This window comes from Pipistrellus kuhlii, unplaced genomic scaffold, assembly GCF_014108245.1.
Source record: "Pipistrellus kuhlii isolate mPipKuh1 unplaced genomic scaffold, mPipKuh1.p scaffold_m20_p_2, whole genome shotgun sequence".
In the NCBI taxonomy this organism is placed as follows: domain Eukaryota; kingdom Metazoa; phylum Chordata; class Mammalia; order Chiroptera; family Vespertilionidae; genus Pipistrellus; species Pipistrellus kuhlii.
In genome coordinates, this window is record NW_023425515.1 from 47,708,341 (window position 1) to 47,721,710 (window position 13,370).

General features: G+C 44.9%; 1 protein-coding gene across 2 annotated transcripts in view; it reads left to right on the forward strand.

Moving 5' to 3' along the window:
* MUC4 (mucin 4, cell surface associated) overlaps positions 1 to 5,411 on the forward strand; it is a 63,101-nt gene extending 57,690 nt beyond the window's left edge. For both annotated transcript variants that reach the window (XM_045583889.1, XM_045583888.1), the window contains exons 24-25: positions 3,301 to 3,463; positions 4,809 to 5,411. In XM_045583889.1, the coding sequence (XP_045439845.1) occupies positions 3,301 to 3,463; positions 4,809 to 5,001 (356 nt within the window). In that variant the 3' untranslated portion in view covers positions 5,002 to 5,411. The remainder of the gene's footprint in view (positions 1 to 3,300; positions 3,464 to 4,808) is intronic.
* The last annotated feature ends 7,959 nt before the right edge of the window (positions 5,412 to 13,370 follow it).

Sequence of the window (13,370 nt, forward strand, 5' to 3'; positions counted from 1 at the left end):
GAGGGAGGAGGTACACAGGGGGGAGCCCCTGTTGCAGAAATGTAGCCCACACAAAGCCAGCCTTCTGGATCCAAGAACAGATCCAACATGATAAGTCCATTGTTCAGGTTCATAGGACAAGTATCCTAGCTTCTGCGTCCTTAACCACTGCAGCTAACAGTTTACTTTCTTTTCAAAAAATTGTTATTGAGTTTTGTTGAAATAGCACTGTGCTTGATATGCATAAACACAGACATCTTTTGCTTTTGCCCTCCAGCTGGAGGACCTTATGTGAAAGGCTGAAGACTCAGTGCGGGGGGCAGAGATATCCTCTCCCCCAAAGGGTGTGATCCTTTGCAAAAGCCATTTCCAGCCCAGGCCCCAACACCTCCATCTAGAAAACGAGATGGGAGGAGGGGGGACAAGATGGCGACTGAACAGATAGAAGCAGCGTCTGAGTCGCTCAGGGAATATTGATTGGCAGCTAAGGGGCAGTGGAACTCTAAAGGAAGGTAAGGAAGGGTCCCCTGGACAGGATTTCCTAACCAAGCAGCCAGCACTCCAGCGGCGGAGACCTCTCCCGGAGTTACGGGCTCAGAGGGAAGGCTGCGCCATCTTACCAGGAAAGGAGGATCTTCTCTGTGCCCTGGAAAATCCACATCAGAGGAGACCATCAAGCAGCTGTGATGCCCCAATTGGCGCAAACTCGTGGATTCAAGGGAGTTCTTCAATCACCCACGGAAAGGAGAAGGAGAACCACATAACCAGACATCCTGAAAAGAGAGACCATGGGGAGACAAAGAAATAGCCCGCACATGAAAGAAAAGCAGACATCACCAGAAAAGGAAGTAAATGAGTTAGAGGCAAGCAACCTACCAGAGCAAGAATTCAGAGTAATGATCATAGGATGGCTAAAAAGAATGGAAGAGAAATTTGATGATATGATCAAGAAACAAGAGGAAATGAAGAAGAACTAAGAGGAATTGAAGAAGAACCAAGAGAAAATGAAGATGAACCAAGAAGAAATGAAAAATGGCATCGCTACTATGAAGAACTCAATAGAAAGCATCAAGAGTAGACTAGAAGAAGCAGAGGACCGCATCAGTGAGCTAGAAGACAAGATGGAAAAAAATACCCAATTAGAGCAGCTTCTGGGGGGAAAAAAATTAAAAAGCTAAAGGAGAGCCCAAGGGAACTTTGGGACAATACAAAACAAAACAATATTAGAATAATAGGGGTTCCATAAGGAAAGGAAACTGAGGAAGACATGGAAAAAGTATTTCAAGAAATAATGACAGAAAACTTTCCTGAGATAGAGAAGAAAAAACCCACACAAATCCAAGATGCTCACAGAGTCCCAAGCAAAATTAATCCCAGAAGACCTACGCCAAGGCACATTATAATTAAATTGGCAAACACCAACTACAAAGTAAGAATCTTAAAAGCAGCCAGAGAGAGACAGAAAGTTACATATAAAGAAACCCCCATCAGACTAGCAACTGATTTCTCAACATAAACTCATCAGGCCAGAATGGGATGAAATATACAAAGTCATGCAAAGGAAGGGTCTGAATCCAAGAATACTGTACCCAGCAAGGCTATCAATCAAAATTGAAGGTGTAATCAGGAGCTTTGCAGACAAAAAAAGACTAAAGGAATTTATCTCCACCAAATCAGCAATGCAAGAAATGCTAAAGGGTCTACTGTAAAAATAAAGAAACAGGAAGCGAAGAAGGAACACAGGGGTATAGAATAAAAATGACATCAAATGAGTACCTATCAATAATATCTTTAAGTGTAAATGGATTAAATGCTCCAATCAAAAGACATAGGGTAACAGATTGGATAAGAAAACAAGACCCATATATCTGTTGTCTACAAGAAACCCACTTCAGAAAAAAGACACATACAGACTGAGGGTGAAGGGATAGAAAAAGGTTTTCCAGGTGAATGGAAATGAAAAAAAGCTGGGGTAGCAACACTTATATCTGACAAATTAGATCTCAGAGTGAAGGACATAACAATAGATAATGAAAGCCACTTCATAATACTAAAGGGAGCAATCCAACAAGAAGAAATAATCCTGGTAAATATATATGCACCCAATACGGGAGCACCCAAATACATAAAAAAACAAAACAAACAAACAAACAAAAAACTGCTGGAGAAAATTAAGGGAGAGATTAATAGCAATACAATCATAGTAGGAGATTTTAATACCCCACTGTCACCCTTGGACAAATCATCTAAACAAAAATCAGCAAAGAAATATCAATCCTAAATGACTCACTAGACCAGATGGAATTAATCGACATCTTCAGAACATTTCACCCCAAAGCCACAGAATATACATTCTTCTCAAGTGCACATGGGACATTCTCAAAGACAGACCACATTTTGGGACATAGGCAAAGTCTCTTCAAGTTCAAGAAGATAGAAATCATATCAAGCATCTTCTCAGATCATAGTGGCATAAAACTGGAAATTAACTACAATAAAAATAACCCCCAAAAATCAAACACATGGAGACTACACAGCATGTTATTAAACAAGGACTAGGTTACCAGAGAAATCAAGGAAGAAATTAAAAACATCCTGGAAACAAATGATAATGAAAGCACAACAATCCAAAATCTATGGGACACAGCAAAAGCAGTTTTGAGAGGGAAGTTCATATCCCTAAAGCCTATTGCAAAAAACAAGAAAAAATGGTAACAAATTATTTAACTCTACAACTCAAAGAGTTAGAAAAGGAGCAACAAGAAAAGCTCAGTGTAAGCAAAAGGAAGGAAATAACAAAAATCAGAGCGGAGATAAATGACATAGAGACCAAAGAAACAATACATAAGATCAACAAAACCAAGAGCTGGTTCTTTGAAAGGATAAACAAGATAGATGAACCTCTAGCCAGGCTAACCAAGAAACAAAGAGAGAGGACTCAAATAGAAAATGAGGTGGGATTTCTGAGGTCTCCTTCAGCTCTCACAGCCCCGGACTATCCTGGAACAGGGATGAGATAGGTTGATGAGAAGGAAAGGAATGGCCCACCCTATTTGGGGAGTGAGACAGAGAACTGGGCAGTGAGACAAGCAATAATTTTATGCTGAAAGGCATATGAATCAGTCTGTAGTGAGTTTCTTTCTGGGCCAACAGTTCTTTTGAGATCCAATTTCAATGTCAAACAGTTCCTTATGTGTACATGTCAGCAATGATATTTCAGTTCTGAATGGTGTAAAATTGAATTCTTGATAAAAATAAAAAAAAAAAGGAATAGATTTGGTGTTAAATGTTCTTGCTGTTCACCTGTCTCCCACCTTACAGCGGAAGTGGACACGCTGAAGAATTACTTAAAATGCAATGGCTACAAGGGCTACAAACTGGTGTACAGCCCACAGAGCGGCTTCACGTGTGTGTCCCCATGCAGTGAGGGCTACTGTGAGCACGGAGGCCAGTGTCAGCACTGGCCGGATGGGCCCCGCTGCAGGTGAGCGGGATGGGAACAGAGGGCAGGGGGCGGAGGGTGGTGCTGGGAAATCCAAGCTGGGGAAAGATACCGCAAGGGGGTCCAGAATGGATGTCTGCAGATTAGCGATAGTTCCCTGTGTAATTGAGAACTGGGATCAGAGAAAGAAAAAAATGGATGATGGAAAATAAAACAAGGGAGTGCCCACTCCGTGTGGAGAATAAAGGTGCTATATTACCTCAAACTAGCTACTAGGTAGGTTTTTGTTTGTTTGTTTGTTTGTTTTTTGAGAAAACTGCAGCTCAGAGATGATAAGGACCCTGCCCAAGGTACCCAGCATGTTAAGTAGTATATGGATTCCAAAGTTAAACTCTTACACATGCCTTTGCTTCTTGGATGGACACCTTGCTGTCTCATTGTGGGAAAAGGGGACCCTTTGTCTTGAGTCTAGGCTGGGCCTTGGCCCTTCTTAAGAGTACCAGGCTGGGGAGGCCCTCTCAGACTGGCACCTTATGTCCCCGTGATTCATCAACAGTCCGAGGGGCCCCCTGGAGGGGAGTGCGCCAAGGCTGCTTGCCTGCCAAGGAGGAGCAGGGCCATGCCCTCTGGGCCCCCTTGTCACCTGAGTGCCCTCTGACTACCCTCCTCCCCAGTGCAATTCCAGACCCGCCTCCCCCCACCCTCACCCCCAGCTGCTCGGGTGCAGCTGACCTCTCACACACCACGTGGTTGTGTTTATCGGATGGCCTCTCTCCAGCATCACCGCAGGGCTGACTCAACCTTGTTCCCTAAAGGGAAGCCCTACCTGCCTTGGAAAACCTCCTCTGGCCCCACCACAAGAGGGGATGAAAATGCAGAGGCTGAGAGTGGCCTCCACCACCTCACCCCACCTCTCCATCCCACCTCCCCTCTATTTTTTTTATTAAATTATTATCTGTGTACATATCTTACCATTGCCCCCCCCCCATACATGCCCTCCCTCTCCAGAGTTTTGTGTCCATTGGTTGTACTTACATGCATGCATACAAGTCCTTCGGTTGATCTCTTATCTCCCCCAGATCTCCCTACCCTCCCTGCTGTAATTTGACAGTCTGCTTGTTGCTTTACTGTCTCTATATCTATCTTTTGGTTCATCAGTTTATAATGTTCCTTATTACCCATAAATGAGTGAGGTCATATGGTGTTTCTCTCTCATTGACTGGCTTATTTCACTCAGCATGATGTTCTCCAATTCCATCTAGGATCAAAAACAAAACAAAAAACTATGGTACATCTATACAATGGAATACTATGCTGCCATAAAAAAGGAAGGAATTCTTATCATTTGCCTCCCCTCTATTGACGTGTTCCCTCTCTTTGTCCCCAGCTGCAAGCCCTTCTCCATCTACTCGCCCTGGGGCGAGCACTGTGAGCATCTGAGCATGAAACTCGGCGCCTTCTTTGGGATTCTCTTTGGGGCCCTGGGCGCCCTCTTGCTGCTCGGGGCCCTGGTGTTTGTGGCCCATCGCTTCTGGTGCACCAAGACACGGTTCTCCTACCCCCTGGACTCAGAAAGCTGAAGCCTCCACCCAAGGTGGGAGCGGTGGCCTAAGATACCTCAAGACCCACCCCAGACACACCCACCTCCATCCTGGCACCTTTGGGACAATTGGGAAAAGGAAAATGACCGACAGTGACTTGGGATTCTTCAGGGAAAATGACTAACAGAAATGAATAATGATAAAGAGCACAACTTATCCGTTTACACAGAGGTACTGGAAGAGACCCTAACAATCTACTACATAAAAGGATGGGTTCTCACACAGACACACCCACAAGGAGGACACACACACACACACACACACACACACACACACACACACACACAGATTTAATAATGGGGTGATGGTTCTAACTTAAAAACCAAAAATGCATTTGTACCTAAAACTCTCCAGTTTACTTCTAATTAAATTCTATTTAGATAAAATTTCTCTGACTTTTTGTGTGTCCAACGCAGTGGGTTCCATTTGGTATTTTTTCTCTGTTGGCTAAAGGGCCGGGCACAGGGTGGAGGAGCAGAGGTGCGTTAGCCACAGTCCTGTTTCAGCCCTCAGGACTCCACATTGGGAAGCTCAGTTGCTCCAGCTCAGACTTGGATCCTTGCTTCTGCCTCCACTTCGCTTTCTTCCCCTCACCCCAACATAAGCCAGGGCCTGGCCCTTTAGGAGAGGGTAGAGATACCTCCCACAGTTTCTCTGTCCTTTCCTGGGTTCCAGGCAGTGTCTTCTGAGCTTCTCCAGCCTACCATCCTTCAGTCCCACTCTCTCTCCTTGTTCCCAGCAACCAGATCAGTTTCCACCTCATCCTTCCCCCTTAGGAGACAGGACTTTGCGCCTCTCTTGTGTAACAGCTCCCACAACTGGTCCACAGCTCCTGTGTCCTGGGCACCTCGATCCCAGCTCTATGCAGAAACTGGGTAATGGCTTCTTGGTCTTAAACGCTAAGTCCCTAAAAAGATAATGTGATTGGTCCAGTTGTTCATCTCTGGTCCAATCAAGTGTGGCCACAGGGTAAGAAAGGAGTTCACATGATACAAACCAGGGGCTCAGGCTCATTCGTGTAAGTGAATGAGTAGTAGTATTAGAGGAAGTTCCCATAGAAACATGAACTTTCATCTGAGCAGATGAACTGTCTGCTTTACATAGAGAAACATCTCCCAGCAGATGAAGACCTTCTCCTATGTACACTCACATACCCCAAATACCCTAAAATGTAATCATGTGTCCATATAAAGCCATATTCATTTCATTCCAGTCTTCATTTATCAAGAATTGCCGAAACCAGTTTGGCTCAGTGGTAGAGCATCGGTCTGCAGATTGAAAGGCCCCGGGTTCAATTCCAGTCAAGGACATGTACATTGGTTGTGGGCACATCCCCGGTAGGGGGTGTGCAAGAGGCAGCTGGTTGATGTTTCTCTCTCATCAACATTTCTAGCTCTCTATCTCTCTCCCTTCCTCTCTGTACAAAATCAATAAAATATATATTAAAAAAAAACATTAAAAAAAAAAGAATTAAGCACAGCCCTACCCAGTTTTGTTCAGTGGGTAGAGCATTGGCCTGCAGACTGAAGGGTCCCGGGTTTGATTCCAGTCAAGGGCATGTACCTTGACTGCAGGCTCCTCCCTGGCCAAAGCCCTGGTCCAGGCTCATGCAGGAGGCAATCAATCAATGTTTCTTTCCAATTGATATTTCTCTCTGTCTTTCCCTCTCTCTTCTGCTCTCTCTAAAAATCATGGGAAAATATCCTCGGGTGAGGATTAAAAAAGAAAAAAATTAAGCACATAGTTCAAATGGGTTCCCTGGTGACTTCTATCAAACATTTCAGGAATCAATTCTAAGAATTCTCTATAATCTCATATTTCCTAACTCATTTTATAAAGCCAACATTACCCTAATACTAAACCATATCAAGACATCATAAGAAAAGGAAACCATTCACCAATAGCTCTCATGAAGATAGGTGCAAAAATTCCTCAACAAAATATTGGCAAATCAAATCCAACAATGAATAGAAAGAATTATACATCACAACAAAATATTGGCAAATCAAATCCAACAATGAATAGAAAGAATTATACATCACAACAAAATATTGGCAAATAAATCCAACAATGAATAGAAAGAATTATATATCACAACCAAGGAGTATGTATCTCATGTATGCAAGCCTGGTTCAACATGCAAAATCAACTAATGCAATCTATCACATCAACAGTCTAAATAAGAAATATAATCTTTTCATATGATCATTTCAGTAGATGCAAAAAAAAAAAAAAGCATTTATATAACAGCCCTAACCGGTTTGACTGAGTGGATAGAACACTGGCCTGTAGACCAAAGGGTTCTGGGTTCGAATCTGGTCAGGGGCACGTACCTTGGTTGTAGGCTCCTCCCCGACCCAGGCCCTGGTCAAGGCTCACCCAGGAGGCAACCAATTGATGTTTCTCTCTCACATCATTGTCTCTCTCTGTCTTTCCCTCTCTCTTCCATTCTCCCTAAATATCAATGGAAAAATATCCTCATGTGAGGATCAACAAAAGGAAAAACAAACAAAAAATTATTTAACAAAATAAAATACCCATTTATGATCAAAACTCTCAGCAAATTAGGAATAAAAAGGATCTTCCTCAGGTTAATTTAAAAAGTTTGTATGGTGTTAGATGGGGTGATCACTTTGTAAGTCATAAAATGTCTAATTATTATGCTATACACCTGAAGCTAATATATTGTATATCAATTGTAATTGAACATTTTTCATCTACAAAAATGTACAGCTATGGTGAGAAACTTAAACCTTTTCAGCTAAGATCAGGAACAAAGCAAGAGTGTCCCCACTCACCACTGCTTTCCAACATCATACTGGAAGTCTTAGCTAATTCAAATACTAAAAGAAAAAGGGAAAGGAAGTTAAAAATACAGATTGGCAGATTGGGAAGGGAGAAATAAAACTGCCAGTTTTTCACAGATATGATCATCTAATTTTATTTTTAAAATAATGGCCCTGGCCAGTATGCCAAGTGCTTAGAGCATTGGCCCATGCACCGAGGGGTCCTGGGTTTGATTCGGTCAAGGGCACCTAACTGGGTTGGAGGTTCAATCCCCACCCCCACACACTTCAGTGTGATTCATTGTTAGTGAAGGGTTTGGTCCATGGGTGCTGGCGCCTGTGTTGGGTAAGACAACTTTGTGAGCCAAGTGGACTGACTTCGCAGGAGCTCTCACGCTTATGCCCTGGGCACTGCTGGGAGGAGGATGAGAGGGGAAGGTGCTTTTACCCCATTTGCCATCTACATCTACAAGGAAGGAGATAGTAATGGGAAGACCAGTCCCCTGTGGCAGCCACAAAACTGGGAGGGCCCTGACTGATGTCCGCTGATGGCCACTTGAGGCAAGCCAGCCCCAGAAGCTAGTTGATTATTGGTCTGAAGACTTCAGAGGGAACATGTAGGGACAGAATCCAGCCTCAAGGAGGAGTGAGAAGGCAGAAGTCCATGTGAGCCAAGGACTGCAGAGCAGGGACCACAACTCTCAGAACTTCCTAAAATAATCCTTGTCACTTTCCCATCAATACTTTTCTCATTCAGTAAATGTTTCCCCACGGAAGTAAAAACACATCAAACATAAGAAGCACCTGTGGCTTTGTGTTTAAAGGTAGTTGGGGGATTAAGAGAGAGGAACCTCCAGAGACAATGTGGGTATTGGTACTGCAAAGGGAAGGGGAGCAGGCAGAGTACTTTGGGCTCTAACAAGGATAAAGGGGCCAGCTTCCCATCCCTGCTCAAATCTCTTCTTCTTCTTCTTCTTCTTCTTCTTCTTCTTCTTCTTCTTCTTCTTCTTCTTCTTCTTCTTCTCCTTCTTCTTCTTCTTCTTCTTCTTCTTCTTCTTCTTCTTCTTCTTCTTCTTCAATATATTTTATTGATTTTTCACAGAGAGGAAGGGAGAAGGATAGAGAGTTAGAAACATCGATGAGAGAGAAACATCAACCAGCTGTCTCCTGCATGCCCCCTACTGGGGATGTGGCCACAACCGAGGCACATGCCCTTGACCGGAATCGAACCGGGACCTTTGAGTCCACAGGCCAACGCTCTATCCACTGAGCCAAACCGGTTTCGGCTCAAACCTCTTCTTAACATGGACCTGAGATGATGGGGATGGAACCCCAGAACTCCAGAAATGATGTACCAGGCATTTTTACAGGCAACATGGAGCCAGGTGAGGCAAAACTTCAGCTTGAATAGAGATGCTCCTAGCATTTCTCCACAGGGCACAATGTCTCTGTTCACTTGACCAGCCCTCTGAAGTTGTGGGAATGGAGGGCCAGCAGGTGCTCATTGCCCAGGAGGGGCTTCAGCAGGCTCTTTCATAGGTTGACAAAGGGGCCTCTCCTGTCTGCCAAAGGGGAGGGGCTCTCTGATGGTGGACCAAGGAGCCTCCTGGGGAGGGTTGTCAGAGTTAGCAAATAAAAATACAAGATGCTCGGTTAAATTTGAATTTAAATGTCAGATAAACAAAGAATTATTCTTTTAAAATATGTTTATATGCTTTTATTGATTGCAGAGAGAAAGGATGTGGGAGGGAGCTACAAACATCAATGATGACAGAGAATCATTAATCGGCTGCCTCCTGCATGCCCCCTACTGGGGATGGAGCCTGCAACTCAGAATAGTGCCCCTGACTGGAATTGAACCTGGGACCCTTCAGCCTGCAGGCTGATGCTCTATTTTTATTACTTAACTGGAAAAGAAAAAGATGATGCATGATAAGGATGTGTCAACAAAGAATTATTAATTATAACACAGGGACCACACTGTTGCAGGATGTGGCTAATGGCAGACACTGTGTGTGTGTTTGGGGATGGGGGATGGGGGAATCTCTGTACTTTCTGCTCAGTTTTGCTGTGAATCTAAAACTGCTCCAAAAAAATAAAGCCCATTTAAAATATCCTAGGACCTAGGTAATAAAGAGGGAATTGTAGAGAGCCGCCTGAGAAGGCACATGGACATTCTTTTAATTCTTATCAGCTGAGCCCGAGGGCACTGGCAGAATCCTGTTATCAGTACTGATTTCTTATCTTTATCCATGTGCTTGGAATGAGGAATAAATAAGACCTTGACTTACCAGATCTTGATATGCTAAATCTTGTACCAAAAAATGAGAAGCTTACCCACATCTTGATGAATAGGACCTGGGCACACCCGAAACTCCTTTTGACCTTAAACTCCCCTTTGGAAACCAATAAGTGTGCTGTGTTGTCTGTGGTGGGGGTGACTGCCTCTCCATCAGAGAGGTGGCGCCCACCTAGGGCCCAGCTTGATGAATCTATTTCTGCCTCTTGTCCCTTCTTTCTTTCTCTAATTTCTTATTTCCCAGCTCCTCCACTCAAGAACCTGTCGTTTTCAGTACGGGAGGCAGAAAACAGAGAATATGCCCAACGCAGGGAATATGCAAATTAACTGTCAATCCACAACAAAGATGGCAACACCAACGGCCAATAAGAAGGGAATATGCAGCCGAGACCAGTTTGGCTTAATGGATAGAGTGTCGGCTTGGGGACTGAAGGGTCCCGGGTTCGATTCCAGTCAAGGGCATGTACCTTGGTTGCGGGCATATACCCAGTAGGGGGTGTGCAAGAGGCAGCTGATCAATGACTCTCTCTCATCGATGTTTCTAGCTCTCTATCCCTCTCTCTTCCTCTCTGTAAAAAAATCAATAAAATCTATTAAAAAGAAGAAGAAGAAGGAGAAGAAGAAGAAGAAGGAGGAGGAGGAGGAGGAGGAGGAGGAGGAGAAGGGAATGTGCAAATTGAGATCACTCCATGACAAAGATGGCGACGACTGGGCCAGGATGTCGCCAGGGCAACAACACGGGCGTTCTGCCCCACCCTGCCTGCACGGGCTTGTGGGCAGCAGGCAGAAAGCCTGAGGAGGGCCTGTGGGCCAAGGCAAGGAAGGCAGGTGTCTTGCCCCTCCCTGGCCACTCTGGGCCTGTGGACAGCACATGGAAAGGGGGGAGGATGAACTTTTGAGATGAAACACTATTTGTGTTTCAGTGGCTCCCTGTGGATAGACTTCCAGGGAAATCTTGCAGGCACCCCAGTAGTTGACTCACAAGTATTTTCCTACCAGAACTCAAGACAGATGCACCAGGCCTGTGGGCAGTCTGTGGAGAGCCTCTGGGTGGGGGAAGTGGGCCAGGAGAGGGTGGTCTGTACTCCCCACAAGGTGGTGGCAGCGGCGGCAGCCATGAGCACGCCAAGTGGGGCCTGGGGGCCAAGCTGAAGTAGCACCTGCAGGCCATCAGCGCCGGGGAGTGGCTGTGCAAGTCCCACCTCCTGGCCCAGGAAGTGCGTGATCGCAGGGACAGCCACCATGGTGGGCCAGACTGACATCCCCTTCGCCCCTCTGCCGCACTTCTATCAATCCCAGCATGCCTACGTCCCTCACAGGGCAGAGTGGTGACACCCTGTTCCCACGGAGGCCAGTGCAGCAACAAGATCACCTCCGTGGGGCCAATGCAGGTGCTGAGGCAGGAGCAGTTACGGGCAGACACACCTGGTGGGCGCAGGGCATCCTCGCTTGGTGCCAGCGATCAGCGTTCAAGATCAGGAACCCAGAGGAGGTGAAGAGTTCCGTCCACTCAGTAAAATGGTGGGATAATCAGGGTGACTGCAGAGGAGGGATGTGCACTTTGGGAGCCCTGACAGAGCCTTGCTCGCTTAGAGCCTAGAGCACTCCTGCCAGGCAGCGGGTGACAGGATGTGCTTTTCCGAGTTAATGAGAGAAAACATTGATTCTCCCGCTTCCCACGAAGTTGGGAAGTGGAGTGGGGAGACATGTGGGGAGTGAGCGAGGTCCCCTGTCTGGGGGTTCCAAATCCACCATTGGTTCCTTTCACCGCTGACTAGAGATATACAGGGTGTCCCTCCAAAATGTATACACACTTTGAATACCTACTAATCCCGATAGGTTTAGGCATGAAAAGAAAGAAACAACAATGGAGCTGTCATCTGTTAAAAGTGCGGGCACAAACCGGCAGTCAGACATTCGCTGTGGGGTCCCAGATTGGAGAGGGTGCAGGTCGGACTGAGGAGCCCTTCCTCCCCCTGTGCATGAATTCCATGCACTGGACCCCTAGTATATATATAATGCATGTGACCAGCTTGGCACAATTCCCAATACGCATCAATATTAGTTCTCTTCTTTCATAGAAGTCCTATTTCTCTCAGAATCCATGCCTCTCCCCCCTCCCCCACCCCCCAAGCAGTCTGTGAGAGCCAGATGTTTCACACAAAAACTGTGTTTGGTTAAGGATAAACTTGGAGGAGCTAGAATCTTGTCCAGCCACATTCTTTGGCTTCAGTCATATTTATCACCAGCCCTCCCTGCACTGCACTTGCTCACGCTCCCACGGACAGGAAGACAAACTCCTGGGAACCTCAAATGATATTGCTCATTTGTATGCACTGCAGTGTCATACAAACTTAAGGGGGCACACTGCCATCTGCATACTCCTTATCAATGATAGTGAAACCCAGGGTCCCAATGACTTTGATTAAATTCTGTTTTAAATCCTAGCTCTAGAAATCATATCTCTCACTATTATCTACAACCTAAAGACCTAGCCTTTATCCATAAGCAGCAAGCCCCAGGCAGAGGAAGCCAGTTGCCTGGACCTGATTAATAATTACAAGATCAGACCTCTGGCAGGCTAAAGATAACATATATATATATATATATATATATATATATATATATATATATAATCTTTATTGTTCAGATTATTACAGCTGTTCCTCTTTTTTCCTGCATAAATCTTCTCTACCTCATTCCCACCCCACTCCACCCCATGCCTTTACACCCCCCCATCCTCATCCATAGGTGTATTAATTTTGTACAGTCTCTTCCTGCACCCCCACACCCCTTCCTCCCCTCTCCCGAGGATTGTCAGTTCACTCCCTTTCTATGCCCCTGATTCTGTTATATTCACAAGATTATTCTGTTCATCAGATTTTTTATTCACATGATTTTTAGATTCAGTTGTTGATAGATATATATTTGTTGTTCATAATTTTTATCTTTACCTTTTTCTTCTTCTTCCTCTTCTTAAAGAATACCCTTCAGCATTTCATATAATGCTGGTTTGGTGGTGATGAACTCCTTTAGCTTTTTCTCATCTGTGAAGCTCTTTATCTGATCTTCAATTCTGAATGATAGTTTTGCTGGGTAGAGTAATCTTGGTTGTAGGTTCTTGCTATTCGTCACTTTAAATATTTCTTGCCACTCCAGTCTGGCCTGCATAGTTTCTGTTGAGAAATCAGCTGACAGTCGTATGGGTACTCCCTTGTAGGTGACTAACTGTTTTTTCTCTTGCTGATTTTATTATGCTCTCT